This window comes from Lissotriton helveticus, chromosome 12, assembly GCF_964261635.1.
Source record: "Lissotriton helveticus chromosome 12, aLisHel1.1, whole genome shotgun sequence".
Taxonomy (NCBI): domain Eukaryota; kingdom Metazoa; phylum Chordata; class Amphibia; order Caudata; family Salamandridae; genus Lissotriton; species Lissotriton helveticus.
The window spans coordinates 836,119,606-836,146,173 of NC_136073.1; the positions used below are offsets into that span (position 1 = coordinate 836,119,606).

The following is a 26,568-nucleotide window of genomic DNA, read 5'->3' on the forward strand; positions in this document are numbered from 1 at the left end:
TGGTCTAGGGAATGACATAATCTGCAACAACTGCTGCTCCGCTCTCTTCCTTCTTAGGTTTGCTCAGCTCCCTCAAAACGTCTTTGATGACCGGCCACCCTTATTCCACCAGCTTCCCTTGGGAGAGAGAGTCTCCTGTCTCACCATCAATTGGGAGATGATCACCACCAATCCATGGGGATCCAGATTTTCCTCAAGAGCTACACCCTACTATACTTGCCTTCCCAATGGATCCCTGGGAGATTCAGCTTATGCGCAAGGACTAGGCACTACCATTCTTACTTTCCACTCTGAACTGCTCTTCTTCTACCAGGATGATCTCTCCGCATATGCCTAGATCTAGATCTTAGAGGCAGAAAATGGGAGCCATAGAGGTGGTGCTGTTGGAGGAAAGGAGCACAGGATTTACACCCTTTATGGATGGAGGCCTGAGAGCCTTCTTGGACTGCCACATCAAGCATCATTTGAGTCAATAGGTACTTTTAGCTATGTCTTTCCCAACAGGTCTTGGCAATCACTATTGGTAAAGATTATTCTGTTGCCCTATCACCTTTCATTTGCCTCCCTCACCAGCGAACTTTATAAGTCAGCCATTATGGCATGATTCTGAAACGTTTGCTTTACTTGTTTCCTCTTACTGCAGGTATTTCCTCAGTGAGATTTGGTGTTAATGTTCTTCATGGTGTTTCTCTCCAAGCCAACACACAATTGACCATTTTATCTACTTATTTTGAAAACTGTTCTTAGTAGCAATATTTTCAGAATAATGTTGGTGAACTGCTGGACATTTCAGTCTGGCCACCTTTCATGATGTCGGTCCCAATAAATTTGTCGTCTGCCCTTACTGTGCTTCTCTGCCAGAAGATGCCATCCTTTCACATGGACTAATCTATCACTCTTATGTCCTTATTCCCTCCTCCTCACCCCGCAAAGAATGGAAGTGATTGCATAGCCTGTCCCAGTTATGTAGTTTCTTATTATATTGCCGGCAAACAATAGGATACAGTGGGGGGATCAGCTGTTTGTGGGCTTTGCTGGAGCAAACAAGGGCAAAGTGGTAAACAAGTGCACAATCTGGCATTGAGTAACCCTTTGCACTAGGATCTACTCAGGGTGGCCAAGAAAAACCCTCACACTACCAGTCTTGCGCAGTCCATGGTGCTATTAAGGCTATTTACCCTCTCTTACTAGTGGCTTCCTGGTGGCTGATATTTGCAGTGTGGCAATGTGGTTCTTACATACTTCTACTAAGCACCATTGCCTCACAGCTCAGTCTCACAGTGGCTGATACCTTAGCATGGCTGTGTTGCTTGACCTTTTTTAGTTATCGGCACAAAAAAGTTCCATGAACTGGCTCCTACAGATGTCTTATATACCACTGTCATCACCTCCTGGGGGAGCAAAGCTGTCACTGAAACTGCATGGCGCCACCTAGTGGCATTGGAGAGAGGTTGCTGAAGAAAAAGGTTCTGGATCAAGTCTGGTGTCTGAAGAATATTCATAATGTGAGGAATGTGTCGGAAGAGCAAGGTCCACAAGAAACACTGTTACAAGCGCTAAGTAACTTATTCTTTTTAGGCATATTGTTAGCCTAAAGAGGAAGGTGTAGTCATACTAGGAGTACTGATAGTTTCTCTGAGATCAGCAGCTACATACAGAAACAAAGAAGCAACTGCATGGCCAAGCCACACTGTACCTTACAAGGCCATTTTGTTTTTACTCTCTGTAGAATAGATGTAATTTGATAAAATTGTGCTAAATAAATTCTAATGCTGTTTGAATGATTAGTGAAAATGCAACGTGACTCGAATGGCTTACGTGTGAGGAAAGCTGGCCTCATACCATACAATATTCTCTGTATGTGTGTATGAGCGTAAAACACTTCCAGGCATGTAGCACTGTTCTGTGATATACTATATAGCACAGTTTACTCTTTTGAACTTTCCCATTATGGGTACTCACTATTCACTGCTCTGCATGAGTTCGATCAGATCATTGAAGAGGACGTCCCGATTCCGTTCGCAAAACCCATTGATGTCATAAGATACCTGAAGGAATAGAAACATCACCCTCAGAAGGAGTATATAGGCTAAGGACAGATCTTACCTTCTGCAGGTACTGGCTGGTGGTGGACACTGGCACTCATTTTGGGGAGTGAGACCTATTATTTTATGATCAAACTTTTGACTGAGAACAAAGGTGAAAAAAATGAGAAAACTATAGCAAACGGAAAATGCAGGAATGAGAAAGAAGAGTAAGATACAGAGATGAGAAGCGTAGGGTGGTGTAAATAAGAGTCATGAGGTAGAATCAAGACTAGCTTTAGCAAACCTAGTGTTATGCAGCACAGGGGATGCACACCTTAAAAGCATTCTGGGACTTGCACGTATTTGTTTATGAATTATTAACTGCATAAGAATAGTTCCATTGTCTAAGTTAATCAGAGAGTTGTGAACTAGTTGCCTCTTGAGTACAGTGCCATTCTTCACACCAAGAAAGGTAATGAATGTAATACATTTGTGTCTACATCCCTGCTTTAGCACTGAAACAAGCCTTCTAACACAAGCTTCCACAAAACAGCACTTGTCCAGCTATGTCTGGGTGTACCTTGCCTGCATAGTGGTGGAGAACAAAGCCCGAACTCCAGCTGTTGAAGTGCTCATGGGTCCCTACCGCCGCCTGGAGCTTCTGCAGCAGTGTCTGGTCGGCTCCTTCGCCTGTTGCGTGCATTGTGGCACAAACATCGTCAAGAACGCTCATGATTCCAGGAGGGTTCTGGTTGTGGAGAGGACAAGAAACAGAAACTTAAATGAGGTGGCATTGAATGGCTTATGTCTTTCAATTAGAATCGACCAGTGGTGTAGGCGTTGCGATCAAATAAAGCTTTTGGTCTTGAATTGTTTGACATCTTAAAAAGTTGTGGTGTGCGACCGTACAAATTTGTTGGACATCAGATAGTAAAGTACACAAGCCACATCCCATTCTGACGCTGATCATCTAAATCATAGAGTTTTGTGATTAGAGAACGTATTAGCAATTGCAGATCCCGACAGTAAACTAGGGCCCAAGTCACATAGAGCAAATTGGGAGATGCCTGGAGTTAATATACTCCAACCATCGCCATATTTACTTATAAACTCATCTAGAGGATGCACCATCTACCAAAATCCTTTCTATTCCCCGTCTCTTTTAGAGTGTGAGTAATACAGTGACGGAGGCAATGCTGGTGAAAATGATGTGGGAGAGATGGACAATTTAGGATAACCGTCTGATACCATTGCTGACTGTATTGATTCTGCCTGGGGCTACCATATAAACCATTGCGGTACTGACAGAAAAACTCCACAGTTGTCCCCAGCACATGGGGGCCTTTATTTATGGTATTCCCGAAGAAAGACTACAACCTTGGTGGGCTTTCTTCAGAAATATTATACATGCGAGCAGGCCCACCATCTTGGCATGACCTGGCAGACCTGCCACAACACGTCTGTGCCTCCTACTATGTTTCCCATTTCAGCTGAAAAGAGGACCAAATCTATCTTAGGTGAGGTGGTCATGGCTGTGGTGGTGGAGTTCTGCCGCTATCACATCTACCATAGGGTGACCGGCCTGCCTAACTTGTAATGAGGACCAAAGCGTACTTAACAACCCAAGCATTTGGGCAAGTGGCCCGTGAACTAACGGTTCACATCCTATACATTAATTATTACACCTCGAAAGTCTGGAACCTTCACAGGTTGGATTACATTATTTAGCTCTAAAACATTCTGTATAAAAGAGAATTTGTCCTCGCCTCACCAGCTTGTTCTCGATGAGTTCACAGACTACTTTGTTGTTGAAGTATTGAATGGGCGTCCATTTAATTCCTTCTTGAACATACTCCTCCTGGAAGCAACCAAGAGAGGTGACATGTATCATTAGTAAGTCCAAGACACTTTGACTGTATTAGTGGAAGCTCTTGGGATAAGACATCTAATTTCTTTGCAAACATATTGCCACGGTCTCTATAATTTGGTTGATACCATTATCTTGCGTGGACAGATGCACCATAACCCTGTGTGGCGTTTGTCCATGTCCCATCCTTCTCATTTGCTTTTGTTTATAGTGTTATATGCAATTCTGTCCCTCTAAAGGTTACGTTTACATTCCCAGCAAAATCTTTCCCTACTGTAATGTCCTGGTGGACACGTTCTAGTGTCTCAGCAGGCACTAGTTTTACCTGTCACTCCCTCGAGGGCTGGCCATACTCACACTCCACTCCCATCCAACACAGGCGTCACGAGTGACGTGAGGTTGTTAATAAAAGGTCCCGAGTGCACGTGTTCATGCCCAGTTAACTAAGCATACTCCCTGTGTCTGTGTCCATCATTTCAGTAGCATGTGGGCGTAGGGCCCACAACTCTACACCTACCTGCCTTTGCCGGAGTTTGAAAGAGGACTCAGGATCTGTGAAACATTGCTTTTGTAACAATGTTGTGATAAATAAAATGACCATTATAAATTGTTCTGCCTTTAGCATGGATTGCCATTTTATCCGTATGGTGGACAAGTAAAGATGCTTCAACCGACAGACTGTTTGCATGAGACAGACTGTTTGCATGAGGCGTAGTTTTCATACTTGCTCTGCTTTCAGGGTCAGTTCTATAAAAATCTGCTGCAGCTTCTCATTCACAAAGTTGATGCAGAATTGCTCAAATCCGTTTCTCTAGAAAGGCAACAAAAGAAAATAAGATTTGCAAGACTATATCCGCACGTGTCACATACGTGATAACTTTTCCAGGCCTATGTTTTTAATAATCCACGTTATAGGTCTCGGCTACCGACAGATGTAGCTGACTTATTGGAGACCTGTGTGTTCCTGTATTTTACACAGACTCTTTTAATTTTTTCTGATCCCTCATCCATATTTATAAAGTAGGCTTAGTCGAGATTCACATTGCCATGAAATAAGTTATCGTGTCCCCTTCATACTACAATGGAAGTGGACTAAAGAAAATATCACTTCTTAAAGTTTGGTTTGGTCATCAAGCCTTCTACAATACAAAAGAAATCCCTTCTGCAAGAGCTGAATTATACCATACGTTCAAAATCTTTTTCTGACACTCAAGCCTCCCCATTCTCCTCATCTGTTTGGTCTAGTTCTCTTATTGTCCTTTTTTTTTAGATATTAAATAAAGAGTGCTGTGCAGTAGGAAATCAAACCCATCAATGAAACAAATATAAAAAGAAAATCCTTTAGAAAAATATCCTCTAAGAGGGGCACCTTCAATACAATGACACGGTATGGCTAACCTATATGGTGTGCCCAAGAGACTCTTACCCAACAGTAATAGAGAGAAGAAGCAAAACTTAAATAGGTTTCTGGAACGAAAATACACTGAAGTCACTAATGCAATACTAGCCACACTCAACCACAAAGACTAAGGCACATACAATAAATATTCTAATCACTAATATGTGATGAATATTTTGAATTTTAGATCAATAATGAATAGTTTTGATTTTCTTCTTTCCAAGGGCTGAGAAATTTTCTGAGTGAAACAGTTGCTTCATATGCACCTATATTCAATCCATGAGTAAAAATACCTGGAAAATTTCGAATCCGTATATGTCCAGCACACCGATGCTGTACTCTTCATTTGGCTTCTGTATGGCCCTGTTTATGGACTGAAGTAGAAGACACGTTCAGAATCTGAAGACACAACTACATGACAACCCATTACATTGGGTAGTGCCCAGAACAAATGAATTTCATGGATTGTGCATCTGATTTAAGTTAGAAGTAAGCTCGTTAGTATGATTCATAGAGGAGAAGGCGTGATCTAGTCCAGAAGATCCTGGTACTAATTATAGCTTTGATACTTGACCCTAAAAAAATCATGATTGTGGACAAATTACTTAAATTCCATATATCTGACATTGCAAATATGTTTAGTGTAATATATAATTCTGTGCGTGTGTAATGTGAAAATTGTACAAATATATATGTATGAGAAACGGTGTGCTGTCTCAATTCTATGTTGCCGCACCCTCCCCATCACATTCTGTATTTTTTTTAATCTGGTTTAAACTTTCTGTAATATGGCTTCAGCTATACATACGCACGTGCACGCGCTCACACACACACACACACACACATGCTTAAACCAGAGACATACACTCTGGCTTAAATGGGGGAACTACCCACACACAGTGCTTGCACTTTAGCTCCTCTTGTATTGTGGTGTATATTTGTATAACACTTACTACACTTGACCAGGCATTGAAGCGCTGTGTGGCTAGGTAGCACGTTACTCCGTGAACCCCAGATTGAACGTGTAGTGTTAGTTGTACGTGTTGCAGTTAGTCATATGTTATGCAACATTATTAGAGTTGGTATACTGATTAGAGGAAGTTATTTCTTTATTGTTATTGATGCAGATGCTTTATTTATGTTTCGATTTGCTTTCCTAATTGTGTCTCTGTGATTAAAGCGGAATGGGGGATTGTGTAATATTCTATCGTGTGGCTGTCCTAGTTCATTGTGTTATTGGATATAAGTAGTGTTGTTAAAGAATAGTTATACATATTTATATGAGATTCTTCTGCTACAATAAAATTGTTTTGTGCAATAGCACTCAGGTGTTCCTTGGAGCTCAGCCAGCACTATAACCAATGGATACAGAAAAAGAATAAATAAATATTAATAATAATAGTAAATAGTTACTGTGCTGAAAACCAACAATGTATAAGAAGACTAGAAACATGATAAGGAAGTTGTAAATATCAACCAGAATAAATACGAATCAGCTCCAAAGTTGTTTTTTGGCCACGGATCCAAATCAAAGGATTTTTTTAAAATGCAGCCTTTTGTGAATATGATGTGTTTTTAATGTCTTGGAGTATAGACGATACTTCAAACAATGAGAAATGCCCTTATTGATTTTGTAGAGTTTTTCTCTAAATGCCATTATTAATTTCACAGGATGGTGTGATTAGTCTCAGCAAGTTGAGAAGCCTAGTGGAACCTGGATGAAGAAATATCTGACTATAAAATGTATTTACCCACCAAGGAACAGGGGCGGGTATAATATACACCTTGAAGCCATTCCAAATGTGCTAGGTTTTGTTGTCATGTCATTTTTCATCTCTACATTGCATTTGTTGAATTTAATCAGATATAGAAGCTGATAACTCATTTATGTGTGAGACAGGAAGGAAGACTGTAATGTTTGCAACTAAACATCAAGGGACCTATTAGGATGGAGGGTGGACTTACGTCCGCCCGCCACCCTAGCGGTGCTGGGACCGTCCGCCAGTGGTGCGGAGGTCCCGCACAGGCAATTAGGATGGCACCGCCACGGTGGCGGTGGCATCCCCCATCCACAATATTGCTGTGGCTGCACCATTTGCATGCACAACGTGGCAGAGACTGCATGCCTTTCCATTGCAGCAACGCCGCCATGGAAAGGCACATCTCCGCCTGCTTTGTAATATGGATGGCGGTGTCTTGCAGACACCGCCACCATATACAGCCCCTTTTCCGCCCAGTCGACTCGTTGACCGGCGTAAAACTGGCGGACCGTCTTTCCGTCCGCCAGGGTCCCCCCCCACAATCGTAATATGGCGGGGAAATGGGATGCGGGCGTAGGAAAATGTTGGGCGGATCGCCTCCAGACATACTAATAGACCCCTAAGTGTGGGCTAATTTGCTAACTATATGCAGATGTTGCATTGTCAGGGTTTGCTAAGTCCAGAATATATTTATTGTTGTGTTTCAAGTATTAACCTCCACCTGGTGGAATGAATAATATGAGACTTTTACTTGACTAAATATACTTGATGTGGAGGTATGGTCAGGCTCAAGCTTGCTATAAATTGGTTTCTGTGACAATGCAGTGTCTTGGAAATACCATTTTCAATGCACATTTTCTAAGAAATTAGCATTAAATATCTGATGACCTATCAGCATAACTTTTGTAACTTTGCAAAGAGTTTTGTTAAGTGAACTGGGCCATCAGGTCAGGTGTCCTCAAAACCACTGAATGATTCAGTGAGTTTGCTTATAACACAAACACTAGCAGCTAAAGGTCTCTTGGCACCGACTATCCTTTCTGGTTGGCAGGGTGGTGGACCTGGGGACAGGAGTTGCGAGTTACAATGTAACCTGAGCTTATGTTTGTGTACCATGATCACTATGTTTGTGTAACTTGATTTTATTAAAAAATTTATCAGTATCATGCCTAGCTATAACATCACAAAACAATGCACTTTAATGAGGATTTTGTAAAAAGTCTAAGGATTGATTAGGAAACAATACCTGATATGAAAAGCAACAGCATGTTACCAACACAGGCTGAAATCATGCTTATTGCTCCTGCATGGCTATGTTTTTCCTAACCCAGGCTACAGACTCTTACGTACCTCTACTAAGTAATCAAAGACACGCGAATACAGTCCTTTAGTCAGGGCATCTCGGGTATAGGTTGCCTGCTCCACATTGAGGGTGACGTTGATAGACTCTGAGCGTCCTCCCCATTTGCTGTCCATCTTTCGGCTTGTCAGCTTGTCATTCAGCCGATCCTTGTCGATCCCCAGCAGGTAGGCGGGAAAGGCTAGAACTGTGCAAAGAATGGTCAAATGACAAGTTGTTAAGTGCACAGTGACTAACCGTTTGGTTGGCAAATAGATTACTGATCATTTTTCAAGGAGTGGAAAAGTAAGAATACCAACCACACAATGCATATTTTAGAACACCAAATTAAATTATAAGCTTATCCCAAGTACTTAGGTGTTTGGTGTTTTTAAGTTTGTTTGCCTTACTTTTGAACAGATACGGTGGGTCCATATCCTCTCATTTGCACAAATCAGGGAATTTGAGTGTCTCCAATTTGAAGAACTGGGCTGATTTACCAAAGGAAGGACTTTAAGCAGCTTTCCCAAAATGAAGTTCAGATGCCACCTACTGCCAGATTGTTGATGGCCTTCAAAGGGGCAAGTAGGCTTTATTACTATGAGTGAAGCGGCTCTTCGGCTGCACCATTGCACCAGCAGAGACAGTTACTTTACTGGGTAATAACAGAAGCAAAAATACAGGGAGCAAATCTGAGGGGAACTCATGATATAGGTTATCAATGGAGTTACAAAGAAGGTCATCATGCTGAAATGCCAAGTTAATTCTGAGGTCAACCATCATCTGTTTTAAGACCTCCCTCTTGATTTATAATCTCTTGCATTTGGCTAACTTTCATGCTCCACATCCACTCCCTGAACTTCTAGGAGTTAGTTTCAGATGATGGGTGCCTAGGGTGTTAATTTAGAGGAATACATAAAGAAATATCTTGAGACGTATCTTCAACGATTGTCTTGAGTACTTCAGCTGCATGAGGTGCAGGAGCTGCCCAATCTGCAGAAACTGGTGGAGGATGGACGGGTACCAAAGCAGCAGGCAGAGGCTAGCAGGCCCCAGAGCCACAGGAGCACCAAACATAGTGGAAGAAGGACCTAGGCAGAAGTGGAGGCAGCCTTCTTGCTCAAGTATGACTAGCTTTGGCAGCACCAAAATGAGAGCTGTGGAGAGAAGCAGACCTCCTGTGCTGTTTTATTCACACTGGCTTGCACCTCTGTTCAGCCTTGAAGCAGATGAGAAGTGTCTCCAATTAACATCAGAGGTGTGATGTCCATTCAAGGGCTTCTTAGAGAGGCTTGAATCCAATCACATCCATAGAGTTACATGCTGGTGGATTTGACATTACACCACTGTGACTACAGTTCTTGTGGGATTAGTTAATAGAAAGTGATCATTTACCTTAAGGCCTGGCTAACATATCACAGAAAATGGATATAAAAATATGGAGAAGGGTATATTCACAGAATCTTAGCCTTAGACCTGAATCAACCACTAGATTTACTCAGGGATGCACAGCTCCTAGATATTTGACTACATAAATGCATAGCAATTACCATTGAATGTTGGAGACTGGTAGGTTTTGCTAGATAAAGATGTACACATCCATCCTTCAGGATTTGGTGCATCTACTCCATGGTAACAGTGCCATAAATGTTCTCATCTTTAGAAATGGATGATTCTATATGAGTGCTATAAAGGCCTTGGCCTCTATGACCAATATGAGGGTCTGAAACCTCAACTAATGCATGTCCTACTGTTCAGTTCTTATCTTGAGTACATGATTGAGATTTGATTGGAACACGAAAGCCAATTAAGAGTTGCCACAGTTTCAGTTGCTACCCATCTACTTGCAATTTGGTAGCCCTAGAAACTTCCCTTTCTATCTATGTTTGCAGATGTCCTAAAGGAAAGTAGAGGAGTACAGTACTCCATCACCCTGAGGCGGTACCTGTGCACTGAATTTAAAGATGTCCGCCACATCTCTTGCATTGGCATAAATCGGCATTATGGCGGTTCTTGTCAATCCACTGAAAGTTTGATGGACTGCCATATCAACGCGAAGGAGCTGAACTGCAAACTTTCAATTTTTTATTTGTTTTTATTTTTATACACAAAATCCCAAAACAGGATTTTCTTCGACAATTAAAAAAACAATGACCTTCTCGCCATGGGAGTTTTCTCCCAAGGCTTGGGGGGTCATCTTGGAGTTTTTATGGCCCCTTACCACCAGATTTTACCTGGCGGTGATGGACAGTAAAAACTTGACATTTGTTCGCTCACTCTATGGCTCTTACACTGTTGGAAGTGTATGTCTGTGATGGAGACAGAGTAGTCTCCACCGTCAACATACTGAAGGTCCATCAAACTCTAAATGAAGCGGGCGGACCTTCAGTTTGGTATAGAGTGTGTTTCTTCACCTTAGCGACAGAGTACCCTCTCTGCCAAACTCTAAATCATGCTCTTAGTCCCTTAAAAGCACCTAGGAGGCTGCAGATTATTTAAGCAAATAAAAAGGGGTCACATCTGTGATGTTGGAGGATGTTAAGGAGTCAATCAATCAATCAATCATTCGGGATTTGTATAGCGCAGCTAATCACCCACAAGAGTGTCCAGGCACTATGTAGAAGGGCTCAGTCGCACAGCCTGGTCTTAAGTCTCTTTCTGAATCCATCCAGCGAGGGTGATGTCCAGAGGTGGAGGGGAAGGCCATTCCAGGACTTGGCGGCGAGGTAGGAGAAGAAATGGCCTCTGCTGTGGCTATGGCGGATGCGCTGGGTCTGTGCGAGATCGAGGGTGGCAGAGCAAAGGGCTCTGGCTGGTTGGTGGAAGTTCAAGCGGTGGTTGATATATGCTGGTCCTAAGTCATGGAGGGCTTTGTAGGCATATGTTAATATCTTGAATTGGAATCTTTCCTGGTTGGGGAGTCAGTGGTGGTTCCTAAAGTGTGAGGTGATGTGTGTCCATTTGTGCAGGTTGATGATGAATATGGCCACTCAGTTCTGTATCGTCTGTAGTCTCTTCATTAGTTCAGTGGTAGTTCATGAGTACATTGTATTGCCATAGTCCAGCCTGCTGGCGACTAGGGCTTGAGTGAGGTTTTTTCTCGTGCCAATGTAGAGTCATTTAAAGATTCTTCAGAGCATGCTGAGGGTGTGGAAGCAGGTGAAGGAGACAGCGTTGATCTGTTGCTCCATGGTGAGCTTGCTGTCCAGGATGTTGTAGAGGCTGCGGGTGTGGTCTGTCCATGTGGAAGTGAGTCAGAGCACAGAGCAAATTACATTGCTTCTGCTACACCAAACATTTTGAAGACTTAACTTTTTCGTGTTGGAATGGGGGTTTATAAGAGGCTGATAAAAATCCAATCTCTCTGCCTCTAATGAAAGCGCTTACATTGAGATGTCTGAATAATGTTAAATGGGAAATGAGAATATGATATATATTCAATATATGGTCAATTGCTAAACTGATAGTGATGGCTCATCCTCAAATGTGGTTTTAAAACTGCTAAAACATGATGTAGAATGTTTGAGTGAAACTAGTAGTAGTCCTGAGTTTCTGTATTAGGCAGAGGACTTATGTTTTTAGTTTTGCACGGTTAGCATTTCATTCGGTAAATACATTCACAACATATAAGAAACACATATTGGCAGGCATTTAGAGGATCCTTTTTAGAAGTGATTTGAAGCTCACTTACGATCCAAGTTTTCAACTCTGGCATAGTTGTCCTTCTCAAGGAAGCTGATGTTGCCAATGTGGAGGATTCCGGCTGTGATTTGCACTACCTGCTGCTGGTTCTCACCAGCAATCCCAATGACTTGCATGGCGTCCTATGAGGGGGAAGAACCATTACATTTGAAATGAAGAAGCAGGGGGACACTGCATCTTTTTCTAATATTTCTCTGTTCTTCAATAGTTTTTAAAAGTTGCTTTTCACTTAGTTATTATAAAATACAGCTTCTATAATTAAAATGTTATGGGCTGCATTACACATTTGGCGGACTAGGGTGGGGTGTTAACCTCACCCACTAAAATTAGTATTACTCCACAGTGAGATATTTGCGAGATGAGTTAAATACCCCCTATTCTGAATTATAAACATGAAAAAGAGGCATAACATGCAGATTCGGTTTTTGCCACACTAAGGGGCTCATTATGTTGTGACATTCGCCGCCACGACATCATAACAAGTGAAACCCCCCAATGGCGGGGGGGTTACGCGGCGGACGCAAAGTGCGCCCGCCGCTTTTTCACCAGTCGGCAATCATTCCGATTGCCGGCCGGGCGGAATTGGCTCCTAGTATGGTGGCGGTGCCTATCAGGCCCCGCCATCCATATTAGGATGGTGTGTTGTGAAGGCCTTTCCATGGCGGCTTTGCTACCATGGAAATGATGGTGGGGATGTCCTATAGGGGCCCTATGCGGGTCCCAGGGGTCGAGGGTGCACTTGGGGAGTACCCATGGTACCCCACTCCATTTGCATGCACAAGATGGCAGGCACCGCACGGTGCCTGCCACGTTGTGCATGCAAATGCACAACATACCATTTTGGCGTTGCGGCATGTGCTGCTGTACGCAGCACCCGCCGCAATGTCTAATATGCAAGATAATCAGGGCAGCGGGACCGCCCCATGTCTGGCGGCCAGATCCGTTTCCACTGGGATGGCGGGCGGACTAAAGTCCGCCCACCATCCTAATCAGCCTCTAAATTCTAAATGTTTCCGCTTTTTTTCTGGGTATTTCCCCTGATAAATTTCATCAGATGTGACTTGCCTGAATCTTCCAGGGCAAGCTTAGTGGGTGTGACTATTGTCATCACAATCCCTGTGGAAACTGCTGTTTGCAGAGGGATAAGAATTTTGCCCTGAAGGTCTAATGAGGGTCTTTGTCTCTATAGCTGTGAGTCCTTGCGTATGATGCTCTCCAAGAAACCCAGATTTGAGCATTCTATCTACAGAAGCGAAAAAAGCCCCAGACTTTAGAATTTAAAAATACTCTTTGGCCTGAGTGCAAGGGTACCAAATTCTACACTCAAGGACGGAGTGACATGATCATTAAAGTATGAATCTTTAACAAGATGTAAACACACAAATTCTCTACTCTCCAAGGTTCCACTGAGGGTCATGCCACTGTTTTAGCCTTCAGGGTTAACTGGAATTCCAACCCGCAAGTTACGTTCCACGTGAACACGTGGCTACCACTGAGTCCTTATACTCCTCTTTGTGTGCCTTCACTTCATGGCCTTTCTAAAACACAGACCAGAATCTGTGCGTCCATGGGTCTGAAAGGTGAGTGACATGAGTGTGTAACATGTGCACACTGGAGTGATGAGGATAGGGGAAAACATTTTCTAATCAAACTGAGATGAATCAATACACTTGAAAATGATTATTCGGTTGGCATTTTAGTCGTTCTATATCATTATAGTTGTATAAACTGAAGTCTGAACACTGCTTTATGATTTAATGCCATCACCCAGATACAACTCCATCCTCGGTGTTACAAATGTCAAATGTAGGGCCAAAGGGCTCTATTCAAGGCAAAATTACAGTATTTCAAAACGAGATAAATTTGTGTTCGCGTAATCTAGGTGGGATTTATTGAATTGACAAAGTCAGTGGTAATCCTAAAACATGGGGCATGCATTTGGCGAGCCCCCACATATGTTGGACACACCCGTGCTCTAAGGAGGGGTGTGCATTAGGCAGAAGACCCCAGCTGTTACACTTTACGTCCACGTTCCTCTGACTTCCCACAGAACCATCTGACCCGTATGTACGAGTTCTGTTTTGGTACAAAAAGAAAAGTCCTTATGGGTATGCATCACGGGTAACAGGCGTGCCATATCAGATAATGGTGATTTACAAGTAATGGCTTGCCGTCTAACAAATTCTCTCTATATGTTTGCCGTTTGGATGAGGTCCAGTATATCACCTGGTCTTGATTACTCACACTTTACCTAGAGGTTTCGGCAATGTTTAGATAAGGAATTTTGTCTTGATTTCTTTATATGACCACCGAGAAAGGCATTTACAGTGATTTTGTCAACTACTTCCCTCTTAAGCGCAAAACATAATTTAAAAAAGATTGATTTTGAGCGAGTTCATGGACAGTGCACATAAAGATACTATCAAATTTTGATAAAACATCTTGCTTGTATCCATTCCAGGATTTCTTCCTTTGTCTGTAACTCCCCACTAAAACCCCCAACTGCAGAACAATCCTTGGCCCTTTCACTCTCCCCAGTCTGCTTTCTACTTACACCATACCACCTATGAGTCCCACCTCTGCCTAGCACAGTCAACTTATTTCCTCCGTTTTGCATCAAATTCCGTCCAGTTGCAGCTCATTGTATCTCTGCTTTAGTTCCCCAAGTCTGGGTTATAGTCACCTTTTAGTGGCTTAAGACTGGGTTATATACAATTTTGGTGCCCTAAGACTGAGCCATATTCAATTTTTAATGCTTCAATCATGGATTATTTTCTCGCTAGAAGTGTGTAAGATGCGGAGTTATGGTAACTATGTTCTCAGACGTGAGTGCGAACACCTTTAGACAGAGGCTACTGAGTTAGTGCAGATGATATCTACTCAGCCAATGGTCAGAAATTATCACCTGTGTTGCAACAAAATTCACCCCGAGCGATATTACTGTTAGTTAGTAGGACTATCCAGGACTGTTAATATATGCTTTGCTGAAATATTACCCTATTTTGGAGTAAACCACGGAATTTCAGCCAGTATGGTAGATTTTCCACCAACCTATCAGGCATTTTACTAACAATTTCTAATTTTCATGATTCGGGCCAAAAGACTGAAATTTCTTGCTGAAAGTCGTGATTTATTTAACGAAAAAGTGAGGAAAAAGCTAATTTTAGTTCAGCTGGCATACTCCAGTAACCTAAAGTTTCCCATTAAAATAAAGCATGATTGGCCCAAGTTTTGGTCAAATCAGCAAAGTGGAAACAAGTGATGAATCTGTCTGAAAAATACACTAATTGGAATTTGAACCTTGATGATTAGTCTGGTCATTTTATGCCTTGGGCAATGTATCCTAATTTTCATTTCAGACAACTTTACCTAGTTTTGCGACGTTTATGCTAATGTTTTGTGTGACATCTTGTATTTTGAGTGAGAGAAGGAAGTGAGAGAAGGAAGTTTGTATGAAACATAGTAATCCTGGTTGATTATGATCTTAAAACATACCACAAAATGAGGAAAAGATATCTCAGGAGAGATGAAGTGAGTCGACCACATAGTCCCTACGTTTGTTTCTAGAGATCCTAATATAACCAATGGCCAACATTTCATCTTTGCGGTAGGCTGGAAGTTCCTGTCTTTCTGTGTAGAATGTAGATCATCCCTCTTTGTTCACAGCTCTTGTCCCAATGTGACTGTGTTGAGTCTTTGGTAGAGCCATTAGAATCACCCTATTATGCTTGTTTGCTGATCATTACCATTGTTTCATGGAAGTCTCGTTGGTCATCGGTGCCATCCACCTTGTACGTTTCTGATTGGTTCAGGTAATAGTAGTAGTCGGCAGGCATGAGACCAAGGCTCGAACGTTGTTCTTGACTAGCACCATCTAATAGCTGAGGGAAGGAGATGAGCAACAGAGATGCAGTTAGAGGGTAACAAGTAGAGAAAAAAAAGAGAATGGGTTGAAAGGGAAATGATAAATCAGAAGCGAGGATTAACAAGTCAAACTGTCAGATGAAGAAAAACATAAGATATGAAGTGGTAAAAGAAGAGAACATAGCCAGGAAGAACGTAGCAATAAAGAGATTGTTACAAACTAGTAGTTGTACTTTTTTTTTATTTGTTCATTACAACTGATAAAAGAGTATGATTTTGCATTCATAATGGCATGAACATTATGTGAGACTGGTGTTCTTAAATCTCATCTTCTCCTCAGAATAATTTAAGACCTGGGTCAGGGGGATGGATGACCAATGTAGGTCCAAGAAAGTCAGATCAAATCCAAGTTTTCAGGCTAATCACTGACTCTATAAATGAATTCAATTTAGATTCACTTTATGTAGCATATCTTAAGTGGATATCTTGAAAATATGACATGGGCCAGCAATGGATGCCCCTGGTCAGTGATATAGGAACACATCACACCCGACCTGAAACATTTCAAATGGCTCCTGTTTGAAGCTCGAATTCAATTTAAGATAGTCTGCATGACCCACAAGGCTCTTCATTACAACACTTCCGTCAACCTGGCTAAAAAACGAGAACTATCAGGTCAGATGCTCTAACTGTCATTTGTTAAACCCACAGAAGTTCAAGAAAAGGAAAATGTATAATTGCCCTATTCCCGGTCATGCCCCCACTATATGGAACGCATTTCCACCTGAGGCTAGATCTAATCCTTCAAATACCTCCTTCAAAAAAGAATTTTAAAAACTGTTGCTGAAGAGATACCATCAGCATTAGTTACTGATTAGTTCCATGAGTACTGGTTTCACTAAGTCAAACTATCCTTCGTATATTGATTTCTATATCCTGTGTATTTGAAGTCATTTGTTCCCTTTGTATATATTTTGTTTCTTGACCGTTTCTTTTTTGCTTTTAGAGCTCCTATTTAGCTGCTATTTGTATAACATATTGCTAACTAACGTATGTGTTTAGTGCCTGTTTTTTCTGTGTTTTAACTTGTTTTGCTATTTGTACAGCGCACTTATACCCAGACGGGTCATCGTAGCGCTACATAAAACTCCTTAAATAAAATAAATAAATTAAATAGGCAGTTACCTATGATATCCCCAGCACTGGAGCACCACATTGGCCTACAAACAGTACATGTGATCTATATTCAGTGAAAACCTGAGAGGCTGAATGACCTTGCTTTACCCAGCAACAATGCCTTGACTGTCTGCGACTAATTGAAGGCTCACAAATGCGGTTAATGCAAGCCTGCGGCTTCAGTCTGCATTTATCCCTTTAAAAGAGCCTTGCCAAGTTGTATGTGTTTTCTCTAAGGTGTTTACATATTTTGCTTACCTGATAGTATATATGGAAGTTCCTTTCGCCCTCATTTTGGTTCACCACCCTGGATTTCTCGAGTAGGAAATTGGATATTTTCCCCCCGTCTGGCTCTCCACCACGGCTGAATTGTATTTCGAAGTATTTTCCCTATGGAGAGAAACAACAAACATTATAATAGTGCATTTAATTTATCAGCTTTAAAGCCAGCCTATACTGTACATATCAAAGAGATTTTCAGATTACTTTCCTTTATCCAGATTTTGATTTGAATAGACAAAGAGCCTTAGTACAAGTTTGGTGGTCCTCCTGTTGATCCGCCACTGCTGCACCAACAGGAGGGCCGCCAACCCCGTATTGAGTCCACCTGCCGAATTACAACTGTAATTTATGGCAGGCGGGCAGTGCTGTGGGGGTGTCCCAGCAGAGGCTGTCTAAGGTTAGGAGAGCCTTAAGACGGACCGCCGCACCACGTTCCTTCATGCTAAGGAATGCACAATGTCGAGAATTCCATACAGTGCAGGAACTGGGGTGCAATTCCAGGTGGGCACAACATGCACCAGCAGGCCCAGAGGCAGCAGGTGAGCCTTTTAGGGCCCACTTAGTTGCTTCACCGCCACCCTTTTCATGGCAGGCACACTTGGGGTGCATGCCACAGAAAGGGTGTTGGTTTGGCAACTAGTAATATGCTATGCGGTGCAGCAGCGGCCCACCAGCATATTACTGCCTCACACTGCCACGTCGCAGGATCCTGTGGCAGTCCGACCGCCAAACTCCTAATGTGGACCGCCATTCTCGTAATCAGGACCAAAGTTACCACTCAGAGAAAATAGAAAACAGCCATTGGCATAAATGTAGTGGTTGGGCATATAACAAAAACCTGCATGAGGACTACTGAAAAGCACATCATGCAAGCTGTAGATGTTTCTGCACTTAATGCAAAGAAATGGTGATCGGATTTATGAATGTAAATATTGTAGCTATTTCTTCCTTTATGCATTCGTAGCGGGTAGTTCTGTAAAAAGAATGAGGGTGCAAATAGATTAGTTACAATATAGCCATGGGTAGAGGCTATTTCAAGTAAGAGACACTGCCAGGGGAAACTCTAGAGTAAAACATTGAACTAGTACTTTTTTAAATTTCTTTATAGCAATGTGAGTTTACAATGTGGACACAAACATAAGTGTGCTTTTGCAAAGTGAACATTCTTATTTGAAATTTACAACATAGCAATTTTGTACTGCCAATGCTGCTGAGGGCTACTTTGTGCAAGTAGGAACTGCCTGATTTAAAAAAGAACCCTCATTGAAGGGCAAATCAAGGATCACAGGCAAACTTAATGTTAAAGGGATCAATTCATAAATCCAATTTTCAGTCAGTAAATCTTAGTCTTGGAAATTGAGTAAACTCACACCTATACTAGTGTTAAGCTGAAACTCACACCTATGCTAGTGTTAAGACAAAACTCACAAATATTGATTGACGTAAAAAATGTTTCTTTCATCGGTTCTAAACATTCTTTAGAGAGACACGTCAGATTCATGTTTATGAACAGACCTTACCTTTCTATTTGGGATGTGGGAATTAGTGTAATATGCTTTCGCGTAATTATGTGAAATGTTGGCAGTATGACTAGAAATTAAGGGCCTGATTATGAGTTTGGTGGTGCGGTGCTGGGTCCATACCGCCAAACCCGTGGTCGGACCGTCTGCCAGATTCTGAGTATTTCTCGTGTCTGGCGGGCTTTTATTAGACGTTCTCATGGTGATGCCCTGAAAACGGGCACCACAATGGGAACGCACTTGGGGTGCATGCACACAGTTGTGCCCCCCTGCATGCATCCGATGGCCAGAGGCACAAGTTGGGCCCTGTAGGGCCCCCTTTGTTTCCTCTCTGCCACGGGTTTCATGGAGAAGAAACTGCAAGGAAAACCTTGGCGGAGTGGAAATTCGTAATATGCTTGGTGGGCCTGCGGTGGTCCTGCCAAAAATATTGCGGCCTCATCACCGCCGCAACACCGCCAGGGAACAGCGGTTCCCTGGACATCTGCGGCGGGGAAATGTTGGTCCAACCGCCCAAATTGTAATAGGGCGATCGGAAAGCCGCCACCGCCATGCCCCGACGAGTCTGGCGGTCCGTGGACCGCCAACCTCATAATTAGGCCCTAAGTGTAATTATGCAAAATCCAAATCCACCATTTAGCAATATATTTAGTATGCAATGTGTTGTTGCATTTGACATGAGGAAATATGTTGTGGTTAAAAATAGTGCGAAAAACACGCAAGATGCGAGCAACAGCCATTTGCATCACGCCCATTTATATTATTCCTGTTAGCTTGTGTAAAATTGCGTAATATCAGGAATTTCATATAACAACGCCAAAATCCAGAAAATCCTTGAATAAGGCTTGAGTCATTTAAACCTCGCCTGGGTCTACTTTGTACCACCTACATGTTTTCTAGATTTATGGTAATATTTTGAAATGCCATTATGCGTAATATGCAGTTTAAAATTTCACTTACAAAGCGACTGGAGTTATTATTCCTCACGGTCTTTGCATTCCCAAAGGCTTCCAGAAGAGGATTAGACTGCAGGATAATGTCTTTCACGTGCTGCAATCAAAGCAAAGGTTTATCTCAGACACTGTCCTCAGGAAGATCTACTGAGAGGCTTTCCATCAAATAAGCCATAGACTCATTTCATACTTTTGATGTGCAGTTCAAGTCTGTTCACACACCTTTTTAAGCCAATCGAAAGACCCGCCTCACCACCATGCAAACTTGGATGTCCAAGGCGTTTCTCACACTGGACACAACCAACGGAGTTCATTCTCACATCCAATGCCAGCAGGTAACTTCAGGTACAGCAATGAATATTTGGGAATAAACTGGCTAACTGTGCAAAACAGCTTGGTGAGAGGGCAAGTCATTGGACTACATCAACACCAATTTCATCTTCAAGACATACATCACACAAAAACCAAGAAGATCTGTTACTTAGAGATCTAGCTTTGTAAATTAAAGCAATTCCTTCCAGACAAATATTCAGAAAGGCCATCCAGACAGACGAAATGCGCCATTCCTGGGAATCCCATGGCACACCTTACCCCATTTAATAGTTTTCTCCATGTGGTTGTATGTTGCATCAAGGACCTCAGAAAGTGAGACAGGATCACTCAGTACTAAAGATCCCCAATATCTTTCTCAGGGGATAGAATCATCAGCAATACTTCTGGCAGCATCACAAAGCAATCCACAACAACACTAACAGTGCTTGGCTTTAAAGCTCTTTACTTTGGGCGCCTATACAAGACCTGCAGCAGCCTGCATTATCAGACGAGACAAGGAAGCGCAGGTAGGAGAAAACTAAATTCCAGTCCTGCTATGTTATAAAGGTGTAGAACACAATGCCAAATGAATTCAGCCAAGCACCCTCCCTTCTCTACTTCAGAAAAGGCCTCAAAACAATTCGCTTCAAGTACCAGCTCTCAGCGATATAGGCTCGTCACCTCGCCACCCAATCTGGAAAGATGTTGATGTGGTTGTTCCCCACTACCGGGTCATGCACACCTTCCAGCCCCTCCCCCAAGCCGTGTTGCTGCTCTAGTGTGATGTTATATTGGTGTTTGGACAAAATATCAATTTATAATCACGGGAGACAGATATTAGAAATTAAATATTGTGATACACAAACATCGTGATGCAGAAATATTATTGACAATATTATCGTTGTTGTGAGGTAAGTAATACTGTTTAAAATAATACTGATGGTTTTAATATCGTTTTCAGTAATATAGTGGTAAAGACTATTGTTTGTAAAATGATTTTAATGTAGTTTACTGTTTATATAAATGTTATCAAATGTTTTTAAAATATAGCTTGTAATTTTAAGTGATTTCGATTTTTGGAATCAATTTCTAATAGTAATTTATAGTGTTATAGCGGGTTGTTGAGTTTGTAGACGGATAGGATGGGAAGCTAATTAGGTAATAATTAAGAATTATTTTAAAATTGTATGATTGGTAATTACCATGTACTTTATATAGAACTGATTTATTTTTTCAGAAGTTATTTGCGCTCTGTTAGGGTTGTGGGTTATAGGGCGAGAAGTTAATTAAGTAATAATGATTTAACTATTCATTGTTAATTAATTATTTAATTGAGTGTTAATTATGCAATTTATAAAATATTTATTTTACTAATATTTTAGTTGTGGGTTGCTAGGTTTGTAGGGGTGTGGGGTAGGAAGTTAATTAAGTATTAGGGAGAGAAGTTGGCCTAACGTCTAAGGGGTCGACCTCAAATCTGGGGAACCGGGTTCGAGTCTCAGCAATGACTCTGAACATCCTGTGATTCTGGGCAAATCACTTAATCTCCCTGTGCCTAACAAAAATGAATGTGTGTCATGTTACACAACTAGTGCTATGTAAAGCGCTCTGATAAAGGGTCAAGTTCGCGCTACATAAAACTCACTAAAAAAAACAACAATTTAGTATTAATTAATTATTTTGTTAATTTTTTATTTTGTAAAATATTGAATACTGATTTATTTTACTTATAGTTAAGTTGTGGGAGGCTAGCTTTGTAGGGGTACATAACTATTCATTTTTTGTTACGTAAGTATTTGAATTTTAAATATATAAATTGTGGAATACTTATTTTTTTCATAATATTTTAGTTGCAGGATGCTGGTTTTGTAGGGGACTAGGGTGGGAAGCGAATTAAATATAAATACATTAACAAATGTTAATTATTAATGAACTCATTTTAAATATGTAAATTATAGAATATTTATTTTTTTAGTTATGTTTTAGGTATGGACTACTTGATTTTAGGGGGTCAGGGTGGAAAGTGCATTAATAATTGAATAACAATTATTTATTAATTATTATATATTTTTTTATTTAATAGTAAATATCTAAATTGATTAATTGTGTAAGTTTTTTTATACATATATGTAATGTTTCTTTTTCTTATTAAGAGTTTAAAATTGTTTCTAATTTCATGGGTATACTTATATATGTAATGTAGTTAAAGTGAAGTACTTTCCCAACTCTTGCTTAGACTGCAGTAGGAATAGTAAAATGAACCTCTCAATTCAATTCACTTATCTCTATTGCTTGATTAGTTAAAATCTTTGCAGTAGAAAACTACATTCAGAATCGGCCTGTGCAAAATACACATGAATTATAGTAAGATTAATTTAAAAATCATAAAAAATTGCAAGTATTCATACTATTGTGAGAAAAAGGAAAACATATGAAATATCATTACTGTGCAAGGTTTAAGATACGGTAAACTAGCCAAAAAACTTCAGAATTAGTGGTTGTTAAACAAGATGGATTCCCTGCTCTCTATACCCTGAAACTCATAACAGATCTACAATAGTGGCGAGGGTTGTCCTCGTATGAAAAATTTGGAAGAGTACTTAATAGTTAGGCTAGTTCTACATTTTGGTTGTGGCCTTCTGCAATCTATTTGTCAATTAGCGGTTAGATTTAAAATGATTTTTGCTATACTCATAAATCGGACCAGTCTGCATGCTGTCTGAACCTCACTTCCATCAAGACTGGCTTTTAATGCTTGCCTGCATGTTCTAATCTGTCTTTGGTTCCAGAGTGGTTTTAGTAATAGCCTATGCTCTTTGTCTAGACCCTTGCAGCTTCACAGAATATGCAAGACATAGGATTCCTTCACTTTCCTTGAGAATCCTGTTCCCAGGTAAGCTGTGGCAAAGACCTTGTATAACTCTGGATTATGAACCACCCATGAGTCCTCTTAGTCAATGTAGCCTTGTCTTCTTCCAGAGATAGTAGCTTTACTGATTTATTGACAAGCTTCTTAAAATTTTTGTGAGGTACATTAATTTCCCAAAGGTCTCGTAGGGCAAGAGAGGTCAAGAGAGCTTATTGCCGTTTGGAGGTACACTATTGCAGGGCTGTCCTTGCACCTTTCCAGCTCTTTCCATAGATATGAGTTCAGAGAACCTGGCTCTGCTTCCTTTATTTCATGCCAGCATTTGGTGTAGGCTCCCTTGCGTGCTACTTGCTGTTTTTGGAGGCCAAACTCTAGCCTTAATTGTGCTGGCAAGGTGTGCTGTGAGAGGTTAAATATTATTTGTATTGTTTTAACCTCTCCGCAGTTCAACACTTTCCCTACTGTTGTGCTATTTGAAGTGGGGATAGTAAATTGCACCCCTCTGAAATTAAGATGCTTGAAGTGGAGCTTCAGTAACTGTGTTGACAACATTATCTGCTTTCTCAACATTGTCCGCTCTCTCATTGGTGTTATTTTCAATAATACTAGCATCCATTGGGTGAGCCCTAGTGTCATCATCGCTTAGTCTTATTTCAGGCCCCCCCCCCACCTTTTTTAACGAGGGATACATGTTCACTTTGTACGTCTGACTCAGAGGCTCTTCTGCATACCTGTGTGTCCAGTACCTGTTTTGTATTCTTTCCCCCTCTGGTCTCAGCTGCTGCTGCCTCTGGGGCTTTGCTGCCATTGCCTCTCAGGAGATCCACTACTGTGGGACCGGTTGGTCTTGTCGTTGCTGCTCCCTTCTTCTTCTCTGAAAGCGATTTGGTTCCTGCGCCGGCACCTGTACCTTCTTTTTGCGCCTGTGTTGGTATAGCTGCCAAATGGTTTCTTTCTGCTACCGGTGATCTTGCCACAGCAGGGGTCTTCAGGGCGAGTTTTGCTTTCGCGTTCGCCGATACTGCCGCTGCTTTAGGGGCCATTTCTGCACTCACATTGTTCACTGTGTGCTCTGTGCTCACCACAATCAGCCCGAGCCCGCTACCGAACAGGTAACTGCCTCTCCCTCCGCTACTGGCTCCGCCCGCACTGGTGCTGGATCTGCGGAATTTGTTGCAGAGCAGGAAGCCGTCTCACTGCTAACGCTGCCGGTATACTGATCCGGGGGAGCTGAAGCTGAGGTCACCAAACGACGCGTGAGCGCCAGGAATATTTTCAGAAGATTACGGGAACTAAGCACTGTCAGACCAATGCAAGCGGCCACCAGCTGGAGATACCACCCCTGCGAAGTCTGCAGAGTCAGGACACTGCAGGTAAGGTCTGATCGCATAGTTCTCTCCCAGTGCCGCCTCTGCTTTTACTGCCCGGTTAGCATTCCATTAGTCCAATATAGTCAGATCCGGGGATCAAAGTATCCACCACAGCATAAACGTAAACTTAATCTGCCGTCGGGCACTCGGTACGGCGCGAGCTACGGCCTCATCCGACCGCCATCATAGTAAATTTTACACCTCTCAGGTCCAATATTTTCTGTACTGTTTTGCTGACTGCAGTCAGAATAGTAAATTTCACCCCTACAAAATACAACACTTTTCCTACTTTTGCATAGACTAGAGTGGAAATAGTAAATGATACCCCTCTAAAGTCCAACACTTTCTCTACTGTTGCACTGATTGGAGTCGGATTAGTAAATTTCACCCCTCTGAAATCCAACACTTTCCCTACTGTTGCAGAAACTTTAGCGGGAATAGAACATTTTACCCCTCCAAAGTCTAACAATTTCTCCACTGTTGCACTGACTGGAGTTGGAAAAGTAAATTTCACCCATCCAAAATCCAACACTTTCCCTACTATTGCAGAGACTTTAGCGGGAATAGAAAGTTTTACCCTTCCAAAGTCCAACAATTTCTCCACTGGTGTGCTGACTTGAGTGGGAATAGTATATTTCACCTCTCCGAAATCCAACGTTTTCCCTACTGTTCCAGAGACTGGAGTGAGAATAGTAACTTTTGCTCCTCCAAAGTCCAACACTTTCTCTACTGTTGCGCCTACTGTACTGAACTGAGAATAGTAAATTTCATCCCTCTGAAAACCTATGCTTTCCCTACTGTTGCACAGACTGGAGTAGGATTAGTAAAGTTTGCCCCTCAAAAGCCATACGCTTTACCTACTGTTGCATAGATTGTGGAAATAGTAATTTTTACTCCTCCAAAGTCTAACACTTTTTTTACTGTGCGCTGTTTGGAGTGGGAGTAATATATTCAACCCATTCGAAGTGTATTTGGAGAGGGAATAGTAAATTTTACCTCTCCCGAAATCCAATGTTTTCTCTGTTACTTTGTTTGTAGTGGGAATAGTACATTTAACTCCTCAGAAGTCTAACAGTTTCCCTACTGTTGTTTAGAAGAGAGTAAGAATAGTAAATGTCACACCTCCGAAGCCCAACGCTTTCCCTACTGTTACTCTGAATGAAGTAGGAATAGTAAATCTAACCCCTACGAAGTCCAACACTTTCCCTACTATTGCGGTGATTGGAGTAGGCATAGTAAATCTAACCCCTTCAAAGTCCAAGAGTTTCCCTAATGTTGCCTAAACTAGAATGAAAATGGTAAATGTAATATTCTTAGACTCGTTAATTTTCATAATAATGGTTAAATAGATTTTGTAGCTTTAATTGTTGGGGTAAATGTGTTTTTGTGGTATTAAAGGTTTATATTTTATTCATTGTCTAAATTAATATCTTTTTTGTTGTTGAATTGTTTATATTTTCCATGGTTGTAATTGTATATGTATATATAGATATATAAATACATATATATGTATATATGTATATGTGTGTTTATGTTTTCATAGTAATACATTAAAGTGTTTTAAAAATAAATATAATGTACAATTAATATTTGTATTAATTATGTTTCACTATATATTTCTTAAATAAACACACACATATATATATATCTATATGAGTTTGTGTGTTTATATAAATATATATTTATATATAGTAATAAATATTAGTGGAATGTATTGCTTGTACACTATATTTAATGTATATATTAAAATATTTAACACATTACTTTAAACTCTATATTTAGAAAATCTATATATTTTTTTACATTTTTGGACAATATTGTGTCACTGATCCGTTATATTTCCTGTCACATGGCACACTGACTATTTTATGATTAATTTCTCTGGCTGATATTGTGCATTTGTATGAGTACCTCATTAGTAATGTTTTTACATAGTTTCGTGGTGACAGCAGCTGAAGCCATCTTGTGAATTTTTTATGCATTGTATAATTTGTTGTTTTCATTGGTGTCGTGGAACTGGGCACCAGATTTTCAAATATCAACCAATTCCTTACACAATTATTAAGTTCTTGCTGATATATGGAAAGATCAATGGTTTGTGTTTGTAACGAGTATGTGTCCTACTGTA

General features: G+C 41.1%; 1 protein-coding gene across 1 annotated transcript in view; it reads right to left on the minus strand.

Moving 5' to 3' along the window:
* The window catches only part of MYO1F (myosin IF), a 241,558-nt gene that overhangs the window by 106,932 nt on the left and 108,058 nt on the right, over positions 1–26,568 (minus strand). The window contains exons 6-15 of the mRNA XM_078670110.1: positions 19,897–19,986; positions 17,393–17,524; positions 15,841–15,975; positions 12,084–12,216; positions 8,404–8,600; positions 5,587–5,667; positions 4,619–4,705; positions 3,799–3,885; positions 2,608–2,775; positions 1,963–2,048 (exon numbers count right to left, since the gene is read on the minus strand). Coding sequence (XP_078526236.1) covers positions 1,963–2,048; positions 2,608–2,775; positions 3,799–3,885; positions 4,619–4,705; positions 5,587–5,667; positions 8,404–8,600; positions 12,084–12,216; positions 15,841–15,975; positions 17,393–17,524; positions 19,897–19,986 — 1,196 coding nt within the window. The remainder of the gene's footprint in view (positions 1–1,962; positions 2,049–2,607; positions 2,776–3,798; positions 3,886–4,618; positions 4,706–5,586; positions 5,668–8,403; positions 8,601–12,083; positions 12,217–15,840; positions 15,976–17,392; positions 17,525–19,896; positions 19,987–26,568) is intronic.